General features: G+C 48.2%; 1 protein-coding gene across 1 annotated transcript in view; it reads left to right on the top strand.

Annotated features, from left to right (window-relative positions):
• Positions 1 to 7,104, top strand: part of LOC126545180 (cytochrome P450 3A41-like) — a 48,978-nt gene extending 41,874 nt beyond the window's left edge. Inside the window, exons 12-14 of the mRNA XM_072287208.1 lie at positions 2,844 to 2,981; positions 3,691 to 3,853; positions 6,876 to 7,104. Of these exons, the coding sequence (XP_072143309.1) occupies positions 2,844 to 2,981; positions 3,691 to 3,853; positions 6,876 to 6,977 (403 nt within the window). The 3' untranslated portion in view covers positions 6,978 to 7,104. The remainder of the gene's footprint in view (positions 1 to 2,843; positions 2,982 to 3,690; positions 3,854 to 6,875) is intronic.
• Positions 7,105 to 23,360: the final 16,256 nt, after the last annotated feature.

The raw sequence follows: 23,360 nt of genomic DNA on the forward strand, positions 1-23,360 counted from the left end.
CCGCGCACTTCTAACAGCTCCTCAACAGCGCCGTCCTTTTAAATCTTAAGCCCTCCATCAAGGACCCTCATAAGTCGACGTAGCCAAAGATTACTTCGTAGGGATCACGGGTCCGGCGTTCAGGTATTCACCTTGCGCACCTATTGCTATTGTTCCCCCTTGCACCCGGGATCCTCGCATGGACGCGCCTTTCTCCATCGAAGAACTGGAGGCCGCACTTGCTGGGTGCAGGCGATCTTCGTCACCAGGACCCGATCGCATCCCATACTCTGCGCTTGCAAACCTTGGTCAAGAGGCCAGAGATGCACTTCTTGGCCTATACAACGCATCATGGCGGGACGGCGTGGTCCCTACCACGTGGAAATCCTGTTGCCTTGTTCCACTCCTCGAGGCTGGCAAATCTCCATTGGAATTGTCATCTTACCATCCAATGGAACTGGTCAGCTGTGTCGGCAAGACAATGGAGAGAATGATCCTGACACGGTTGGAATGGTACTTGGAAGTTTATAACGTCTATCCAGAGATAATGGCTGGTTTTCGACGCGGACGCTCGTCAATAGATGGCCGTATCGACCTTGTAACATACGTACAACACCAGAAACTTCTGAAACGAATCACTGCGGCCTTATTCCTTGATGTTAAAGGTGCGTACGACAATGTAGATCATCATGCAATTCTGGACGCGTTAGAAGCTTTAGGGATTGGTGGATGCACCTTCCGCTGGATACACAACTATTTGAATGGAAGATCTTTCTTTATTTTGACTGAAGACGGGCGAACGCCATCTAGCTATACCAGTCGTGGTGTACCGCAAGGGGGAGCACACAGCCCCACCCTTTTCAACCTGGTGCTCATTTGTCTCGCTGATACGTTACCTCAAACCGTTCAGCTCTCAGTATATCAAGACGACATTTGCATATGGGCTTCAGGAGTGACACCTGTACAAGTACGCGCGCGACTTCAGAAAGCTTCAACGGCTGTGTCAACATATCTCAGAAGGCAAGGCCTGGAGCTTTCAGCTGAGAAATGTGCACTCGTTGCTTTTACTCGCAAATCGATTGTCCCGTATGCTTTGCGGATTAATGACCAAACTATACGATTAAACGAACGCACCGATTTCTTGGCGTGAGCACTGATAGAGACTTGTCTTGGAGCCCTCACGTCTCGTACATGACAAAGCGTTTGGCCGCCATTGTGGACCTTCTTACATTCCTCAGCGGGAAGTCCTGGGGCGCAACAGTACCATCAATGTTGCAACTGTGTAAAGCACTGTTTTCAGGCTTTCTGCTGTACAGCTTACCTGTACTAGGAAATACTTGCATTACAAATATCCGCAAACTCCGGAGCCGGCAAGCACAAGCACTCAGAACTTGTCTCGCTCTCTCAAAAACTGCACCATCGATTGCGACATTGGCCATTTCCAGAGACGTTACTTTGACAGTCTACATCGATACGGATGTCCTGAGAGCACACATCCGACCCCTGACTCGGATTCCCTCCCACCATCTCGCTTGCCTGCCAACAAAAAGGCCACATTTAACTTTTGCCAAAAGTATTGCAAGACATCAGTCCTACTTGCCATCACAATTTACGCCGGGTACATGATTATGCGACCTGTTGTGGTGTGTGCACCGGCCGCAAGTGCAGTTGACAATTCCAGGCATCAGAAACAAAGCCGGAGTGCCTTTGCGATCTTTGAAACAAGCAACTTTGGAACACATTCACAATGTCACAGATTCCGCCAGCATGTCTACACATATGGTTCGGTGAAACTTAACAGCTCTGCTGCTGCAGTTTTCATCCCCGCAAAATCTGAGAAAGTCAAATTAAAAAGTTCACGCGTTCATGTGCATCGACGGGTGCAAAACTCGGAGCACTCCATGCTGCACTTGATTTCATCAAGCAGGAACCACCGCAACAATGGACTGTCTTTAGTGACTCGAAGGCCGCCCTTCAGTGCATACAAAGCCCAATGCGCCACGGACCCAATGAACAAGTCGCCTCAGAAATTCGACACAAATATCATCACAGCCATGACAAGGGACACAACATAATCTTTCAATAACTGCCAGTACATTGTAACATCAATGGAAACGACCACGCCGACAAAGCCGCCCAATCTGCGCATGAAAGTGGTCAACGAGTCTTCCTTCCGCTTTCGCGAATAGACGCTGCGGCTGGACTGCGATTGATGTCCCGTGATTGTACTTTGCCCCTGTGGGACTCGACCGTTTACACCATGTGTCGTTTGCGTTCATTGTCTCTGGACATACAGATGCACCTCCCGCCTGGGTTACCACAACGTGAACAGACGGTGCTGTGCCGTCTGTAGTTAGGCGTTGCCGCAACTAACTCATACGCTTTCCTTATTGGAATGGCCAACAGCCCCACGTGTGACACATGCAACAGCGAAGAGACGCTCACACACATTATATGTGTCTTCCCGCGATCTAGTGCCCAGAGACAAGTGATGTGCAGAGTACTGGACCAGTTGGACAATTGTCCACATCAGAACTGAAAGCTTTAGGTTAGTTGTTACCGAACGTTGTCATAAAATCAAAAGAAAAATGCATGTAGTTGAAGAAGTATATCAAACAAACTTGCGTGAAATACGAGGTACACATCATTTAATGGTGGCAATTAGTGTTTCGCGAAAATGGCCTACGTTAGTGATGTCTTTCTCGTTCCTTTTGTGCGCGTCTCTTCTACACCTGCCTCCCCGTTCAATAAAATAGCATTTCCCATCGAAAATTATGTTCAAGTAGTCTGAGAAAATTTTTCATAATAATAACAAATAGGTCCATAGTAATCTGTTACGGTATTTTTGTATCTGGACATTGCAGAAATATGAGGCTTTGTACAGAGGAAACTACGGTGGCTGGAATCCACTTCAAGCCGGGCATGTGCGTCGACATTCCCATGGCCGGAATCCACCATGATCCGGAGTATTTTCCTGAACCGGAGAAGTTCAATCCAGAGAGGTGTGTTGTCAATTTAAGGAAAGGCAAACAATACGAATGCTTAGATCTAAAAGTCCCCAATCTTCTTGGTCCCAACCTACCATCAAGATTGCAAAGCTCAATGCACACCGACGTAAATAAGAATGAAAGGTGTCCACATTGCGTGATATGTTACGTAAAAGTGCCCGTGGCATTCAAACTCTTATGTCCCCAACATGCGAAAATAAAGATGGGTTTAACAAAGCAATGTAGTGAGTCAATGAGACGACGGTGTTACAGCGAGCTTGTACGGGCAACTCGTATGACTCTTTTTACTTCTGGCTAGTGTTACCTGCGTACTACTGGCTAGCGTTACCTACGTGTAAATATTGGCAATTAGTGGCCGTACTGATTGCCATAGCTCGACAAAACTAAAATTAATCGCGAAGCATGGTGATGAAAGACTCCGCTTGATAGCTAATGCATGCTTCATGCATAGCTCATTCAGTAGTAACCACAAGTGCTAAGTTCATTTTTGCCCCCTGACTTTTCCGGACACGATAGGAGACAAAGTAAGCTCAAACGAAGTTTGTTCTTTTCTATGCTTTCTGTTGTTTCATAGTTCGTTGCCAGACTGTTCAGTGGTGCCGGTGTTCTTAATCACCACCATGCTTGTATGGCGCACAGTGTTATCTTCCGGCGTAACTGCAATTGACCTCCTCTACTCATTCTACTCTACACCTGTCACTAGGTTCATGCCGGAAAACAAGGACGCCTTGAGGCCTTTCACGTATCTGCCGTTTGGGGCCGGACCACGTGATTGCATCGGCAAGCGTCTCGGCTTGGTCCAAGCGAAGACAACTCTAGCTTGTCTGCTTAAGCAGGTTAAGTTTGAGGTTTGCCCAGAAACATCGGTAAGTATATTTACGAAAGATTTCACGGTATATTTCACGAAAGATTCAGCCGAGATTCAGCGTTAAATGCGAGGGAAATGCGTCAGGAATATGTCGCACCTGTTCGGTTCATGATTGTAACCGTGTTCTTTATATCGAGTAATCTTGTTCAGGAGTTCACTCGACACACATCCAGCTTCTTCGGGAAGCGAAGTGCAACTGAGGGTGATGCGCAGAAGACCACCTTCATATTTATACACACGCGCACATACACTTTTTTCACACTTCGACACTCTTTATGCTAATGCATAAAAATATGGCAGAATCAAGCTTGGGTTGATATCTTTCTAACCAATGCAAAGCGAACTACAAAAAAACATGCGCTGCAGATTTTAGTGACGAACACGTCCAACAGTAAACATGATAAACATTGTAAAACAAGGGTTACGCTTAATCATCGCTAAAACATGTTGAATCCCAAGACACGACGTGCGTGATCTAGTACAATCGCGCCACAGAATAACAGTATGATGAGAGAAGCGCAGCAATTTTCGGGCACGAAGGCTTGCTTGCTCGCTATCTACCCAATACGGGGGGTCGGCCAAGAAGCCAGCCGTTAAACGGTTCTCATAACTATTTAATTCGATAGATATTTTATGAACACTCCGAGTGAATATCTGCCGTCATAGTCGGAGTCGCCGCAAGGATCCGTATATATTTAAGTATATGTATGCCGTATGCCATGCCAGGCTACATGACATGCGGTATACGCGGGTTATACTGCCACGCCACTCTGTCACTAAAGTTTCCCATACAAAGTTTTACATTCCTGACACAGTTAATCATATGAATTTTGAGAATGGCAGTCCCCAAAGAAATGTGAATAAAGAAATCTCCGACACACTTAAATATTTTAAGCGGCAAACAGACACAGTGCTCAAACCTAAAAATGACGTAATTTTATTGGCGCAGCTGTGCGCTACCTCCGGCACCGTTCCAGGAGCGACACTTGAAACTAAAGTCAATAAGAAAAACGTTGGCTTTAATTAATTATCAGAAATGAAATTGTCCGATGACAAGACTCAGAGGATTCCTAGCACAACAGCAAGTTTTTACTTAGCTTACTTTTGCTTCAATTCATACTGCCACTCCAGGTACGAGTCATGCATTTCGTGTAATATTCTAACATAATCCTACCGCCCTAATTGCTTGGCCAATATAGTGAAAGTGTCATATTTTTTCTCTTTAACGTCAGCTGCTTTGTTGCGATGCGACGCGCTTAACGCATGAAGCGTCTCAAGCGCTGCCTTGCACAAGGGCAATTCTTAGGGGTGTTTTATTCTGTTTTCAGACATGAGCCCCTGAGCTTGGCATGAGCCCTTGATCTATTGCCTGAAAATATATATAAAACTCTCTTATAACTTTTCCTAGTGCAAGCCAACTGTTCAGATGCTTGGCGCGTTAGGCGCTTCATGTGTGCGCGATCTTTACGACAAAGAAAAAGTGAATGTTACAATAAAGAAGGTCTAATGTTAGTGGATCGAGCAACAGCATATATGTATATATCAGGAAGATACCTAGCAACACCCGGTGTCCTGATTCAACCATAAACGACCATGAACAGACAACCTCCCCACCTTGCCAGGACAGCCTACTAAGTGATAGGTAATTCAAATCATTAGCTGTTACGCATTAAAACCACAATTGTTTATGAGGGTGTCGTAAAAGTTTTGGAAGACCTTGTGTTATTCATCAGACCGTAAATGCATAGCACGTTCCTATGACTACTACGACCATGCACCACAACAAAAAAAGATAACTTCAGGGTAGCATTTTTGACCGTATTAGTATTTTCTAAGTTGTATTAGTGCATACAAATGCACTTGGCTGCTTGGTAGAGCAGCTTCAAATCTGAATGACACTAACATAGTTTATCCTCCTTCCGAAGCTTTCATGTATACAGGACTTAATGGAAGCGTGAAATAATGTTCATTATATCAGAATTTAGCTTCATCAGACGTGATCTACAGAACTCGAAATTTGATATTTTTGTCGCACCCAAACATGCACGACCCAACGTATTGAAAGAAAGAACATTAAAAGCAATAATATCTCAAGCCAGATGTAACAAGATGCCTTTCTTCTATTTCATTAATAGAAAGTGTTTCTTTATGCGCGCTTAGGCACTGCGTAATTGTTGCCTACCGGATTTGTGCAAACCTGTACACTGTCATAAAAACTGACATTAAACCCTGCTTGCTAAATATTATTGTGGCCACATGTTGAAAAAATATGGGCCAAAGCGTATTTGGGACATTTAGATCTGCGTCATGTGCGAATCTGATTTTTGTGGCTTATGGGCTGTGTCCTCATCTTAGTATCAACCTGCAGACGCACACCGAGAACCTTCTCAATTACTGATCCAGATCTCAGGCCTCTATTCTTCCGCATCATGGTTTGCGTTGGCGTGGCTGTTTATACGCTCCAAGAAATCATTGGCGTCGAGTGATGCGAGCTGTTAACTTACAGTGCTACATGTCCGCCAATCCAGGACTCCGGCTTAGCCCAGTAGCATTCGTTAGTGACGGCTACGAAAATTTTGTTTTGCCAAGTAGTGGTGCACGTTTAGTGATTTTTTTTGCATTTGTTAACGCGAAGGCATGCACAACCAATTGTTCAAACATTTCTATCATATACAGAAATTTGTTTCAACTGTGTTAGTGTTATCAGTAGTCGAGTGTGTGTTAATATGGAGATCCGGGTGCAGGCCTGAAGTTTAAAAAAGTTTCAGAAACGAAATGCAGACTGCAACACAAACAAATAATTTGTTTCATTTCTTGAAGCGCGGTAAAGAAATTGGAACGGGAAAGTTTGCGAGGACCGTCCAGCTACAGAATGAAGTTTTCATTGGCGTCTCAAACCTTCGCGCTTCTAAAGGGCTCCTAGTCTAATAAGAACTTTCTTACTCGTCGACAACTCTGACTTAAAGTGAAATTCACTTGGTTGACAGCTCAAACTTTTGTGTTTTTTTTGCATTTAACAGGTGCCGCTAAAGTTCCTGGCGGGACACCTTCTTCCTTTCTTCGACGGGGGCTTGTATCTTCGGGCAGTGCCTCGTCAGAAATTTGCTAACGATGTTTGTTAATAATGTAAGATTTATCTCACGTAAGCTGCGACAGAACCACTTTGACTCAGAGAAAAGAAATGTACGCATGCAATCGAAGTTCAATTAGTAAACAATGGATCTTCCTTTTGCACAGGAAAGGACACAATACATTTGACTCATTTCAAGTGTGTCGACATTGTTGGCACGTACGTTTCGCTTCTAAGAAATTCATTTTGTGAGCACTTGCTCTCGGCTAGTCCAAACTGATTCTATCTTGCGTGTAGTTTACAAATTTCCCTTGAGAAATTGATGCACGCCTTTCGTAGGTTCTTCTCACTGCCTGAACGTATTTCAATGACATCTTTGGATGTTATACTTTTAGAATATTGACAAATGTTCAGTTATCAATGCATCTGGCACCTGTGATGTTTTATAATGACCTTATATCAAAATATAACAAATTATATCACCCAAATGTGTATTTTAACAGAAATCAGAACATCTGCAGGGGCACCCAGACCAAATAGCATTATGTCTGGCTCCTGGATACGTGCCTACCTTGTCTCTTATCACAGCGCTGTTGCTTAATAATTGCTTTTATTCAATACGGTGTCAGATCTCAGCCACTCCGATTGCACCCTTGTAGGTTTCTTCCAATGTACTTTTATTATCAGCCATGATTGATTCTTACTTCCCGTCTTCAGTTTATTTTCCTTAAAGACCCCCTTCAAAGGGTATTTAAATAAATATTACCAGAGGAGTGGGGTTACATATTTGACAGATAAAAACAGTAGAGGTTGTCGCCTTTGGATATGAGTGGTGATGGCATCAAAAAAAGCCGATGCGCATGTGACTTCATGGGGAACGGCAACAGTCGACAATTGGTCGTGGGAAGAAGGATCCTGAAATATTGCCCTGCGGGAAAAGGGCCGAGTAATCTGAAATAGATGCGCAGTGCAGTGTGACATGTGGGTGCGATGCACAATATAAGGCGCCTGATTTAGTGGATGGTGAATTATGTTGTGCAGCATGCAAAGCCTGGTGATGCAGGGACGAAATTCTAAACTTTTGAGGCTGGAAAAAATATTCAGAAATGAAATGCTGATGGAGTATGAATATGCATTATGAACGAAGGATGGCATGGCTTTGAGTTGATTCGAGTGCATTCGTTAGTTATCTCTGAGGTGGATTCCATATTGGAATGGCGCACTCAAGTTTTCTTCTAAGTGGTTTATATGCCAGAAGTTTCACCTGTTGGGCTTCATGACGAAGAGGATGCTTCATGAATCTTAGGGACCTGTTAGCTGATGATACGATATTAGTTCTGAGTTCGCACTAAGAAAGAAAGCAGACCGGCCGGAGATCTGAGTTGCAGTGATAGGTTTAGTCTGTGCAGTCTTGTGCGCTGTGTATGTGCGGTATTCCACTCTGCTAAGGAGATCGTGCGAGCTAGACTGCGAAGTTGTCTCGCGGCGTCGGTCTTGGAGAGAGGAATAGGGTCGCAGCGGTCTTTTTGGTTTGACGTCCGAGCTGCCTCACGTGCGTCATCATTTCCTATGATACCGCAATTTCCTGGTATCCATTGAAAAGAGATATCATGGCCTTTTTCTCTTAAGTGATGGACAATGAACTGAAGCATAACTGCGAGCCAGCCTAGTTGGAACAGATTCATTACTTCAAAACTTTTTGTGGGCAAACAGACAGGGACAAAGAAGAGGAGCAACACAAGGACTGATGTCGTTAGGATGGTTGCTAGAGCACTCGTCCTTGTGTTGCTCCTCTTCTTTGTCCCTGTCTGTCTGCGCACAAAAAGTTTTTAAGTGATGGACAAGTTCCACGATTTCTCACGTGAGCCGATCGTGAGTTCCATGTCGGGGAAACGACTGCACGCGTTGCAAGGCTGGCCTTAAATCGCAAAAGACTGCCCATTTTCTAGGACTTTCAGCATTTATCACATTAAGCGCGTCACGGAGAGCCGCGAGCTCTGCAGCTGTAGACGTAATCGCATGGCAAGTCTTGAACCGCTGGGTTATTCTCATTGTTGGTATAACTACAATGCCACCAGAACTGGTTGATGTAGTTGATCCATCAGTATAGACGTGTGTGCAGTCGCTGCATTTCTCGTACAAGAGAAGTAAAGTTAGTTGCTTGAGGGCTGATGACGGCAAGTCTGACTTTTTCTGACGTCCTGGGATTGTGAAGTTTACGTGAGTACGGAGCACGCACCACGGAGGAATGGAAGGTCTTGCTGCAGGTGCGTAACCTGACCTGAGAGAGGCACGGTGCGCGAAGACAGTCGCATTGAATGTCGTGTGGGGCCTATCTACTAGGAGACTTGCTAGGTGGTGGGTAGGGGTCAGGGCGAAGTGTCTTATGTGCACACGCATTGTTTCAGTGCTAATGTGCGTTCTAATAGTGGAATCTTGAGCGACTGCAATAACTTCAGTCGTTGACGCACTCCGCGGTAGACCAAGACATACCTTGAGGGCTTGGGCTTGGATGGTTTGGATTATATTCAGGTTAGTTCTGCAGGTGTTGGAGACGACCGGTAGGCTGTACCGCCAAGAATCCAATAAAGAGGACCCTGTACAGTTGCAGCATAGAGTGTATTGGCACTCCCCAGGTCTTTTCTGCAAGGAACCTAAACATATGGCATATTCCTGTCAGGCATTTTTTCGCATAATTCACATGAGGGGTCCAGGAGAGATTTTTGCCAATGACCACCCCCAAAAATTTGTGACTCGTGCTGTACGAGATCAGCTGTCCGTCTACGGATAGCACGTATGGAGACATTGATTTCCTGGTAAACGCCCCCACTGCACACTATTCACATGATATATGAAGTCCTTGTTCTCGAAGGTAGGATGATGTTAAAGTGGCTGCCTTCTGAAGCCGCGCGCGAAGCTGCAGTCGCGCCACACTCGACGTCGAAATACGAATGTCGTCGGCATAGATGGAGAGCCTAACGGTGCATGGCAGGATGTCGGCGAGTCCAATGAGTGTTACACTGAAGAGCGTTGGGCTCAGTACTCCGCCCTGAGGCACCCCACAGTTACTGTAATGCTGGGAGGTCGGGCCATCCTCAGTAAGTACGAAAAATGATCTCTTATATAGATAGCTACTTATCCAGAAATAAACTTTGCCGCCAAGTCCTACTGCCTCTAACGCGTTGAAAATAGCTTCGTGCGTTGCGTTATCGCACGCTCCTTTAACATCCAAAAACAGGGCAGCAGATAATTTTGGCAGAAAAAATAACGTTTTCTATGGAAGAACGGCCACGCCGGAAATCGGCCACTGCATCTGGATGCACCTGGCAATGTTTGAGGTACCATTCTAGCCGTGCTAGAACCATCCTCTCCATTAGTTTTTCGATGCAACTAGCAAGAGCAATTGGTCGGTATGATGCAATGTCTACAGGCACTTGCTAGGTTTGAGCAGCAGAATCAGGCAACTGGTCTTCCATTCCTGGGGAACCGTACCTGTCTGCCAGGAGCTGTTGAACAAGAGCAGGAGCATTTTCCGAGCCTCTTCACCAAGATTACATAGGGCACGGTAGGTTATACCGTCGGGTCCTGGTGAGGATTAACGCTTGCACAAGGGAAGTGCAGCTTCGAGTTCGTCCATGAAGAAAGGAATGTCCATGTGGCGGTCACGTGAAATTGGTGAGTGATGGAGCGTGTATGTTCCAGCGGAACTAGTTTCGCCCGCGATCCTCCTGCAGAAATCTTCAGCGACGTCAATCTCGCTGCATTGTTGGTGAACGGCTAAGGACTTAAAAGGGTGGCGCTGCTGAGGGGGTCCACGGAGACCAAGAACAGTTCTCCATATCTAGGACAAAGGTTTCTGTGGATCCAAAGACTCGCAGAATGGCATCCATCTTTGCGATGCAAGTTTGTCCATGCGATGCTGAATTTTCTTTTGAGTTATTCTGGCCAACCTCAAGTCATTTCCAGACTTCGTGTGCCTGTATCTTTGCTCTGCACGGCGACGAACTGCACGAAGCTTCTCCAGCTCAACTTCGTATTCGGTGCGTGTATACGTTCTTGGAAGCGATTGTATGGCAGCCTCTAGGGCACCCTTTATGATGTCCTCTAGGCTAGAGGACAAGTCATCACGACAGCCGTCTTCGACAATTGATTTGTACATTGGCCAGTCGATACATTGCGTGACGCCGGTCAACTTGGAGCCCATCAGCCCTTCAATCCTAAGTGGGTAGGTGGTCACTTACCCACGTTTCAATATCCGGAAACCACCTGACCTTTCTAGTGAAGGAGCGTGAAACAAAGGTGAGGCCAAGGCAGCTACAGTAGGTAGTTCCACGCAGGTAGTTCCAGTGGGTAGTTCCATGGGGCTTCCATCATTTAACAAGCAGAATTCTTGTTCGGAGGCAAATGACTAATATTCTGCCTCTCGAGTTTATCTTAAACGTCCCCAGAGATGGTGGTGGGCATTAAAATCTCCAGTCATCAGCAAAGGCTGTGGAGTCGCTGTCGTAATTCGTCGTGACCGCTCGCAGTCCAGCCGACTTGAGGGCGATGTGTAGGCTCCAGCTACTGTGAAAGTGACCTTGCCTTTCTTCACTATCAGACATACGTACTGGCTTTCTTGGTCAGGTGGCACTGGATGATGGACATACGTAAGATCAGGTCGTATGAATGCGATGATGTTGCTGCATTCTCCGTGGGTGGCGGACATGAAACACTCGTACCCGGACAGTCTGATGTTATCTGATAGGGGCTTGCAGATGACGATGATGGGGAACTTATCCATGAACACAAACTGTGGAAAGTCCGACATGCGTGACTTAAGTCCTCTGGCGTTCCAATGCAATATCAACGTGTTCCGGACTTCGTCACGAAAGGACAGCTTCTGGAGAACCATGATTCTAACCAAAAGCTGCAAGTACTTTAGTCAAAGTGTCCAGCACCTGTAGCGCGCTTTGCACAGACGAAGATTTCATGTTGGTAAGTATAACGAGAATGGCATTCATGAGCGACCGCAGTATGTTGACGACCTGGAGATCATCAGCCAGCGTCGCTTCAGCAGTTGCCGAAGCCATCGAAGTCGGTACGTTTTGAGGCAACTTAGCAGCGAGTTGTGCCCTGGGTAGCTCAGGTCATTCTTCAGGACGGGCGAGTCTTTCCGCTTTGTTTGCTTTCCATGTGTCTGTCTTGGGCGCACTAGGCGTTGATGCGGCAATCCTTCTGACGGAAGATGGCGTGTTCCTATCTGCAGTTGCAGAATTTCGTGGACATTCTCGGTGTGGATGCCGACGTCGCCGAACAGAGGCAGCAGCCCCTTTATGCATTGAATTGTCCCGCACCACTCGTTTTAGGATCGCGAATTCCGTCCCCGCTGGCAATCCTTTGATGATACCTTGTGAGGACCACTGCCGTTAGGGCACTTTAGAACGTATGTGCTACAGGCGTCTTCTGAATGAGACTCGGAGCACCGCGGGCACACAACGTTGTTCACGCAGACACCCTTTACGTGACCATTCTTGCAACACTTAAAACACTGGAGGGGCTTTGGTATGAATGGTCGTACTGGATGGCGGACACGTCCTACCTTGACGTGGGCAGGAAGGCTGTCTCCTTCAAACAAAATCTTCACACAGCGCGTGTTTCCCCGTCTGAAAATTCTTCTAATGAATGTGCCTTCTATTGTTGGCTTGACCAGTATGGGCAAGTCAGCATTCCGCATGGCAACGTCGGCGTCATAAATGACGCCCGCAGTACCATCGCCGCCTGTAGGGATCATTTATCGCACCTTTATATTGTCGATATCAGTTATATTACGTAGGCATTCAAGGGCGCTGCGATGTAGCACATCAACTGCCAGGGCATTTTACGCGAGGTTATTCACACCTCTTTAATCTCATTTGGTGCGATTCTTTCGAGTAACGAAGACAGGACCTGCCTGTTGAGGAACCGCAATTTGGTCGCCGGGTCCACAGGCATAAAGAGCACAGTGTGCGGCCAGCGCAGCGGTGCATTCTCCACGGTAGAAGCACTTGGTGAGGAAGATGCTTGTAGTAGTCTTCTTTTTGTTGATCTACTCATCACGACATGTAAGTCATCGTCCTACGAGTCATAGCTGTCCAAACATAACTCAGTGGCCTCGCTGTCTGTATCGCTTGACGCACTTCCACGTTTCCTGGACGCTATCCGACCTGACGGCTGCGCATCAGGAAAGTCCTCGGAGATCTCTTCATCCATTGCCGCAAGGAGGGGGCGGCAGCTCCCAGAAATGCAGGGAAACGAAGAGAAAAAGTGGAGACAAAAGTACAAGCCCATCCACGCTATTTTGAAGGTGGAAAATTCAGCGCAAAACCCAGGACAGCCCACTAACTGGCCTAACTAGGACACTAACTGGGACAACCCATTAACTGGCCTAAAAAGTATTTTCCCGCCTCATGAGCTGAGAAGTTGAATACCATAAGAAAGTAGCGAAATTCGGTGAAAACTTTGCGGAAATAACAACTTGCAATGCGTAGTAAATTTTTGTTGTCAAAAACTTACTACATGCTCAAGCTCTTAAGGAAATAGGAAGTCGGTGTCCAATGAAACTCTGAGCGTAACTTTCCAGGGTCTAAACCTGTTCATTCCGATACTGCGCCCTTGTATGTATCCAGCGGCATGCTAAGATACTTTGCGGAACGTCAGTTCAGGTAATGCCTGTAAATTGTTCTGGCTTATAACACCGTGAGCCAAACCTTAGGCCTAAACTTCATACGAACTCCTGACACGCGGCTAAATTTGTCTATTAGCTACAACATTTTCAACACTGAGGTTATCCGTGCAGAAGAGCGCTAGGTAAACGGTGTAAGCTAACACTTTTACGTCATTATCCAGTTTGTTAAAGCCATGGATGCAACTCGACTGCAGTACGTTAGGTATAGTGGTTCTAGATAAAGAGCGATGAGTAATGTCGACATCTGACACCGTTGTTTTACAAAATAGCAAATAGAAACGGGTTCAGAAAGATGACCATTAATACCTAAGGGCGTAGAACAATGGGTATAGCAAAGCCTAACGTTTTTAAGCACAGCGGAGCCAACCTTGGCTTGTACCAGAAGAAACGATAAATAGGAATGACTGACACGATCAAAAGCCTTAGCAAGGTTACATGAAGCATTGCAACCTTCTCAGTGATAGTGTAAAGTGATTGATGAAATTTACGCGCTATATGCATGTTGGTTTGAGTAGATCGACCCCTAATTCCGCACGTTTGATGGTAGCCAATGAGAATTCACATCACAAATTGAATTCTATTAGATAAACCTTTCGCAAACATTATGTAGTCAACGTTTGACATTGTGATTGGTCTGTAGCTTTCAAGGCAACGCAGTTTGTCCTTGTCTGAATTTTTGGAGTTATTACTGTAAGGTTTTTGCAAACAGACTGCGGAAAGGCGTCCACCTCTAAATTTTTAGTGAGAATATCCAATAATATGGGACTGGTGGTCTCTTTAAAAGCTTTGTAAAATTAATTTGCAAGTCCATCGGCACCGGGTGTTTTCCACAAAGGCAAGTTATTGACAGCTAGCTTAATTTTGATGCGAAAGTGTTAATTGGCCCTTTGAGTGAAGAATACGGCACCTGTAGCAGCGAAACGACACCTAAGTTCTCTTTTTCTGCGACTCCACGTCACGTGCCCGCCTCGACAGAGCAGAGCTGGCGAAATGGAACACCTGCTGCCGCGCCACCTGTTGCGTGACGAAAGGGGGCGTCGCCGCGAGGCCACCTCAACCTTGCTCTCGGAAACATGTGTTGTACGCGCGCCCATTCGCTGCGCAAGCTCTCGTCTGCGTTCTATTTTACCATCAGTAATCGCTGCAAAGAAATGAGTGTTCAAAAACACCAAGGAAACTGGAAAGAAAGACGCTGGCAGTAATTAGTTTCGAATCTACGACCCTATGCTCAGAAGCCGAGTGCCTTACCCATTGGGCTAAACCAGCGCCTCCTATACAGCTGGCATGTGCACTCTGCTTTATGGCATCATGCTACTTGGACTGAAATTTTCATTGCCAAGCCCGGCATGACGAAAACAGTAACGTCAAAATCACCGCGGCTTACTCGGATGCATCCCGATTAGATTATATGGCGATCGGGCAAGGGAGAATGATGTCATGGCTTGAAGTGCACTGGCCTTGTGCTGTCTATAGGAAGCGTTGGCCAAGCGTCTCAACGCACTCGCTTGCCCGCGAGGAGTTCGAACGATCGCTCCGCGGCGTTCAATTGGACATTACTGTCTCGCATTCACAACTCACAAGACATGACTAGGTGTCCGGATTTTTCTTGGATCGTAAGGGTACCACTGATGGTACTGACGAATGTACACTCATAATCCTGTAAATGTTTTAGAAGAAACACAAAACAGTCTAAGGCCTTCCCGTTGTGACTTTTGGGATGGGCACTAAAAACACATTGAGTAGCTTTCAAACTGTGAAACTATGTCATTAGTATATATTGCAAGATTATCGTTGGATTATATTTCCGGATTTATTTTGAAGATAGCGTCATGTCGCTCATAAATTTACGCTGCTCGGGGTACGGTGCACGCCGGTTTCGAGGTCGAACTGGCTCATCTGTGTAGAGCAGGACGTCATACTTTTGTAACTCACATTTAATATTTTCTCTGTCATCGATGTAAGCGCCTGACATTTTGCATTCCATCTTGCAAAGGCTACATAGGTTCTTAAGAAAAGCTTTTCTTTCATTCTTTCTGTAGAATGCTTTCACTGATCTAATTTCTATAGCCACTGTGCAAGCTTCTTGCTTAAAGAATTCCGAAGCAGCAGATACCGGCAAGTGTACCCGCAAAAACTGACATCCACCCGAATTGCTGCGTGAAGCTACAAAGGAAACCCATACAGTTTTTTAGGAAGTCTCGCAGTTGAAGAAAAGTTCGTCCTGGTCCGATTGACTTTGCTAGTAACAGAGGCATGGTGAATGCAGTCTCCATGCGTCGTTCAAATTATCTGACTTCCCCGCACGGTTCGTGACCACTGCCGTTAAAGGTACAAAAATGCATATCGTGAAATTGGTGTTCAGCTCACCAAACCTGCATTATGGTTGGTATTGGAGAGGGCACTCACAGCAACAAGACAACGAGCTGCTAGCCCAAAGGGCCAGAGCAAATCATTTGTATGTATCAGAAGTTTTGGGAATGTTATCGATGGTTCCATCCGCTTCTGGTCACCGAAGCATGTGTATTCTGATTGCATGTATGCGCGACGCGAATAGTGTAGAACATTCTGGAAGACACGTGGGTCTCGGCGATTGCTCTGGACCATTCGACCACTGATGTACAAAAGCCGACGCGCTTGACCCGTTCATCAAATTTCGATGACCGGCGATTCTGTTCGCCGCTATTGGTGTCCTTTGAGTGTAACTTCCTTTTGTGGGCACAAGTTCGCCCAATAGAACGCTAGTTGCGTCATTCACCAAGCCCCGACCACAAAGACAAAACCAACGTCGTCCCATATCATCGAGCAAGCAGCCGACTGCAGCAGCTGCCCCCAGAACAGGGACTTCTACATGAAACGACCAAGAAGATTGTGGCCAAAACAACCCCAATGGCTGCCCAAGCATTCCCCATTCTCCTGCAACAACCTCGGGACCCACCAACCTTCCATGGATCAGATACTGAAGACCTGCAATCCTGGCTGGAGACCTACGAACTAATCGCGACTTTCAACAACTGGGACTCCGACGACAAGCTGCGCCACGTATATTTCACCTTAGAAGACGCCGCCAGAGCGTGGTTTGAGAACCGAGAGTCAACCTTGACAAGATGGGACCTATTCCGTAACGGTTTTTGCGGGCCTTTACGAGCGTCGTGGGGAAGGAAAAGGCCGAAGCTATGCTAGAAACCCGAGTGCAGCTACCAAACGAGAATGTTGCTATCTTTACCGAAGAAATGAGCCGCCTATTCCGCCACGCCTACCTGGAAATGTCCGAGGAGAAGAAAGTCCGCCTACTCATGCGTGATGGGAAGAAGGAACTTTTCGCCGGAATGGTACGAAGTCCACCGAAGACCGTCAACGAGTTTTTTCTCAAGGCCATCAGCATCGAGAAGACGCTGGAAATGCGGAACCGGCAATTCAACCACCACACGCACTTAACAAACTACACCGGAGATCCGTCACTGGCCACCGACGACCTACGCGAGACTATGCGAGCGGTCGTGCGAAAGGAGCTATAGAAGCTTTTTCCTTCATCACAGCTTCAAGTGGCTCCGATTGCTGACGTCGTATGTGAGGAGCTCGAACAACAACATGGAGTAGTAGCCTCTAAATCCCCACAGCCTCAGCCGCAAGCGTTGACGTACGCCGCTGTAGCCCACCGTCACTTTCCCTCTCCCCGCCCACGGCAAGGCCCAGTGAAGACACAGTTCCGTCATCCATCACCATTCCCTCCGCCAGCACGCCAACCCATCACCCCACCCAGCATTCCAAGGAAGACTGACGTTTGGCGCGCCCCCGACTACCCCCTCCGCTTTGCGATCAATGCGGAGAAGCCGCGCCCATCTACCGCCGATGCCCTTACCGCGAGACGGGACCGCGACCACAGATTGGCGAATGACCTCGCGATATCGCCGACTACCTCGCTGCCACTCAGTGGAAACCTCGACGACCATCCCGTTCGCCGTCACAGGGCCGCTACCTGTCGCCGCAGCGCCGACCATACACCGGCCCAGCCCGGGGCCCGTCCGTGAGCCCATATCCGGAAAACTAAAGGCAGCAACCGATAGAGGTGCGGTTGCTGTTCGTCGAACTGACGAAGATGCTCCGCCGCCAACGAAGACGCCGAAAAGACGATCTCGACGATATATCGATGAGACGCCGCTATACCGACGAAGCAATAAAATCAAGAATACACCGACGAAAGACGACTTGACTACGCGAGGTTCCAGCTTCAGTTCAACATGAGGCAGCCCTGATCCGACGCCAAGCCCTAACTGCAACGCAAGACAAAGAACCACCGATCTCGACGTGTTTCTCGACGGCCACGCAGTCACCGCCTTAGCGGACACAGGAGCCGACTACGCCGTCATAAGTGGACCCATCACAGCCGAGTTGAAGAAGGTTAAGACTGCATGGGAAGGCCCTCAAATTCGAACCACTGGAGGACACCCAAAAACGCCGACTGGAATCTGCACCGCAAGAATTACAGTTCAAGACCGGACCATTCCTGCCACCTTCGTTATCCTCCAACAGTGTTCATGAGACGTCATTCTCGGCATGGACTTCCTGAACCAACACGGCACAATCATCAACCTGAAGTCGAAGTCGATAACGCTGTCGGAAGATAAAGCGATACCGCCGGAAAGCTGAAGTAGTCACCACGCCTTGAGTGTGCTCGAAAATCAAGTCAGCATCCCGCCCCCCTCCAGCATTGTCCTTTCCGTCCGCACCAAAACACCTGCAGACGTAGAGGGCGTCATCGACGGCAACCAACGTCTATACTCGACCATAAAATTTGTGTCGCAAGAGGGATTGCTCGACTGCACGGAAGAAAAACGAAAGTGTTGCTGAAAACTTCAGTCAGGAGTTCAAGATGGATGGTTGGATGGATGGAAACAACTTTATTTTGAATCCGGCAAATTTGACGACCCGGGCTCAGGTCTCCCATGAGGGCACTTCGAGGCCTTGCCTCGTCGCCGCCTCTCGGGCTTGCTGGACAGCCCACTCTTGTGTCTTGAGGTTGGACCTGCGCAGAGCGGCAGCCCACTTCGACGCAAGAGCCTCCGGAGCTACTGCCATTGTAGCTGATGTAACACGACAGTCCCACAACATGCACGACAGCGTTGCTCTAGTTTCCTGACATAATTTGCAAAGAGCAGTCGGGTATCGCGCGGTGAAAATGTGCTGCAATCGCACTGGACTGGGGAAGGTTAGTGTTTGCAATTGTCGCCAGACGACTGCCTGGCGACGTTTCAGCATAGGGTGAGGTGGAGGCAGCAACCACCTGCCTAGCTAGTAGTGCTTGGTGATGTCATTGTACCTGACCAAGCGTTCTCGTGTGTTTTGAACCAGGAGTTCCGAACTCGAAGAAGCGGTCTCCGATTCTGCGCGGCGGGTCAGTGCTCGCGCAGAGCGGTGGGCCACCTCGTTCAAGTTAGTGGGGCCCTCAGCGGTGGGGGTGGCGACGTGCGCTGGAAACCACATGATCACGGTGCTATCAAAGCGCTGTCGACCAGCTTTCCTTAGAATCTGGAGAGCTTCAGAGGAAATGCGCCCCCGCGCGTACTTGCGCACTGCGGATTGTGAGTCGCTAAAGACTACCTCGCAGAGGGGTCGGTAAGCGCAAGCGCAAGCGCAATCGCTACCTCTTCCGCTGTTTCGGGGTATTCCGTTGCGACACTACACGCGTGCGTAAGCTGGGAGCTAACGTCTACGACTACCGCCGTGAACCGGTGTTCTCGTGTGTATTCTGCGGCGTCTACAAAGCGCGTAGTCCTCTTTCCACCCAAGGAGCGCAGCAGTGCCTTGGCAAGGGCCTGGCGTCGGCCCCGATTAAATTTGGGGTGCATATTTCGAGAGATAGGGGCGACAATCAGCGTGTGGCTGAGGTCGGGCGGAATTACCTGTTTCTGACCGTGTTGGAAGTGGTAGTTGAAGCCGAGTTTCTGCAGTATGTACCGGCCCGTGGCTGTCAGAGACATGCGTTCGAGTTGACAAGCTCTTTGCGCATCCACGATTTCCTCAAGCGTGGATGCGTGCATTTCATCAAGTGCTTGTGGACTCCGGTAGGCCAAGGGCTATCTGTAAGTCTTGCGTATAAGGGTGTTGATTTTCTCCCTTTCGTTGACATTCCAGTTGTAGAAGGCAGTCACATAAGTGATGTGACTGATTGCGAAAAAGTGTATTAGGTGCATGACACTGTCCTCCTTCATGTCCTTGTGCTTGTTTGTAATGCGTTTGATGAGGCGGGTAGCCGCTGTAACCTTGCCTTCGATTTTGTGAATAGCTTCTATGTTTGACCCGTTGGCTGTTATATGCATGCCTAGGATGCGTATCTTCGGGACTCGGGGAATGCAGGAGCCGTCTTGCGTATGGAGGATTATATCGTCACATTGGCGCGATTCGGCTGTAGGCTTGGGCCGGCGGCGCGGGCGGTAGACGAGCAGCTCCGATTTGAGTGGAGATAGTCGGAGACCTGTGTCTTGGAGGCAGGTTTCGACTGCATAGAGCGCTGCTTGTAAAGTGCATTCAGTCTGACCGCCACTGCCCTTGTTGACCCACAGGGTGATGTCATCTGCATATAAGGCGTGATGGAGGCCATCGATCTCGTCGAGGTAGGCCGGGAGACCCAGCATCACGAGGTTGAAAAGGAGCGAGGATATGACCGACCCTTCAGGACTGCAGGTGCTTCCTAGTGCATGTTCGTCGAATGTCATGCTGCCGACCGCGAGGATGACTGTGCGGCGCGGCAGGAAGTATCTGATGTAGTAGCTTCGCTCCCCAAGTTGAGCTTGTTTATGCGGCTCAGGATTGCTGCATGTGATAAATTCTCAAATGCCTTTTCCAGATCTAGACCGAGGATGGCTCGGTTGCCACTAGTTGGGTCATTGATAATCTAGTGGTAGGGCTGGTCACGTCTTGAGTGGAGAGGTGTGACCGGAAGCCCACCATAGTGGGTGTGTAGGCTCCAGTGTCCTCGCGGTGGTGGTTGATGCGGGAAAGGAACGCGTGCTCCATCACCTTGCCAACGCAGGATGTGAGGGAAATGGGCCGCAAGTGATCGAGGCTGGACGGCTTGCCTGGCATCGGTATCAGGACTGCATAGAGGTTTCCACGCCTCTGGAATGCAACCTGCTCGCCAGCATTTGTTGATGTATGCCGTAAGAGCGATTATCAAGGCATCAACGAGGTTTCGTAGATTCTTGTTCGCAACCTTGTCGGGACCAGGTACTGATTTGCCATTAAGGTCGTGGAGAGCTGCGCGGATCTCTGATTCGTGAAATTCGTCGTTGAGGCAAGTACTTGGCTAGCAGGCGTGTCACGAGCTGGTGATCGCTCGTGGTAGCCTGTTCCTTGAGTAAAAGTCGTTGCAGGTTTGCTCGCTGAGCAGACTTGCTCTGCGTTTCCCCCAAGAGGTAACGAAGGAGACGCCACGTGCTGCCATTGTGGAACTGCCCATCGACTGCGTTGCAGATGTCATACCACTGTTGGGGGCTTAATGTCCGGCAATGTTCTTCCAGCTGGCGATTGATATGTGCGATCTTCTTACGAAGCTTTCGGTTGTGCCTTTGCTTCTTCCATCTTGCGTGTAGTGACGTCTTGGCTTCCCAGAGGTGGGCTAGTCGGCTGTCGATCTTGTCAACCTGGACTTCGGGTGCGAGCATCTGCGTCGCCTTGTTCATGTCGTCGTTGAGCGTCTCCATCCATGCCTCGATATCATCGATGTTCTCCTCACCTCTCTGTTCAACTCGCTGCTTTCGCAATTTGTCCCAGTCCGTCCATTTGAATAGCTTAGGAAAAGGGGGTGTACCCGCCTGAGGAATTCGTGTTTTTATGATCATGTGGTCACTACCGAGATCTTCAAAGGTATTGCACCACGTTGCTTGAGAGATGTTACGGACCACCATCAGGTCTGGTGTCGTGTCCCGTGCCGTAGATGTGCCCGTGCGGGTCGGCGCCATGGGATCCGTAATAAGAGTTAATTCGGCATCATGCAGGTCCTGCCACAGACGTCGACCTTTGGCGGTAGTGTAGCCATAGTCCAAGGGCTAGTTCGAGGCGTTAAAGTCTCCCCCCACCAGAAATGGGCTTGCGCCCGCCAAGGCAAGTGCCCCTCGGAACAGAGAGAGGAAACGAGCCCGTGAGTGAGCCGGATTACTATATACGTTGAGGAGAAATACACTGTGGTTCCGTGTTCTATTGGGAAGGAGCTCTACAAGCATGTTTTCCGCATGTGTGCCGCTTACGCTGTGTTCTTGCGCTACTATCGCTTTCCGGATTAAAATTGCAAGTCCGCGATAAACGGGAATCGGCGAGGCATGCGCAGTGTAAACTGGAAGCTTTGGTACGGTACCTACTGTTTCTTGTATTATTATGACGTCAACTTTGGGTTGCGCGTGCCGGACGTATTCTTGCAGCAGAGGTTGCTTCTTAGTGAAGCCCCGACAGTTCCACTGCCACACCACGAGCTCGTTAGTGGGGCTGGCCATCGTGGTGCTGTACTTGTGCGTTACCTGAGATAAGGCTAGGGTGAATGACTGTAGGGCCCATGCTGGGCATCATTTCCATGCCTGGGCGAAGGCCTATGTGAGTCTCGATTTTGTCTATAAGAGTTTCAACCCTGTCTGTTCAAGCACATCAACAAGGGCACGACGATCGCATACATCGAGGAAATTCTGGAAACCAGCAATGCGTTTGTCCTCTCGGATTCCGCCACATATACCCCGACGACTGTAGTTCGCGAACCAAACTTCGGCATAAATCCAAGTCTCCCAGTGATTAAGCAGCAACAGCGAAGAAGTCTGCTTTCACCATACAAAGACTGCTTTTCGACGTCATCGAGGATTCGACAGACACCAGTGGCAAAGCATCGCATAATAACCGAAGAGTGTGCTGGACCACTCCACCAGAGCCCTTAACGAGTTTCGACGAGAGAACGTGAAGCTATAACACAACAAGTCGACAAAATGCTGTGCGGCGACATCATCCAGCCATATAAAAGTCCGTGGGCATCGGCCAACCTTCTTAGGCAAATACACAATGATCAGCGACAGGTTAGCTTTGTGGATGCCGCTTCTTTTAAGGGATGTCGGGCGTTTACCATCGTCACTGTCGATGGTTGGCAAGGAATCACCAATGTTACCTCGCTTCGGTCGAGGGGCTCCGAAATAGCTGAACAAATGGCTATTGCACTAGCCCTGCTGGATAGCTCACGGGATGTCATCTATAGTGATTCAAGATCTGCTATCACAGCAGTTGAAAAAGGCACCGTTCCCAAACAGGCCCTCAGACTTTTTGGAGGCAAGGCAATCACGCACCACTTCATTTATTGGTTTCAGGCACATTAGGGTCAGATAAAGGGTGCTCCTCGCAACCTCAACGAGTCTGCTCACAGGGTTGCGCGTGAACTTGCCCACCACACTATCCTCGACCAATCGGAAGCCGACTCCCCAGAGAACAGGGACACGCCCTCCACCTAAAACGAGATTACTAAACACTACTGTCTCAGCTGTAGAACCTACTCTGTTCCTCATCCGCAGCTCAACAGAGCTCAATCATTAACGCTCCGTCTACTACAAACGAATACGTATCCGAATCCGTCGCTCTTACATAAAATCTATCCCGATACTTACGCCAATGCTACCTGCCACGATTGTGGAGAAATAGCCACGCTTGACCACATGCCCTGGCTGTGTGCCCGGTCACGCTCTATCTTCGATAACAGCTCGGCCA

The sequence above is a fragment of the Dermacentor andersoni genome, chromosome 3 (assembly GCF_023375885.2).
Source record: "Dermacentor andersoni chromosome 3, qqDerAnde1_hic_scaffold, whole genome shotgun sequence".
NCBI lineage: Eukaryota > Metazoa > Arthropoda > Arachnida > Ixodida > Ixodidae > Dermacentor > Dermacentor andersoni.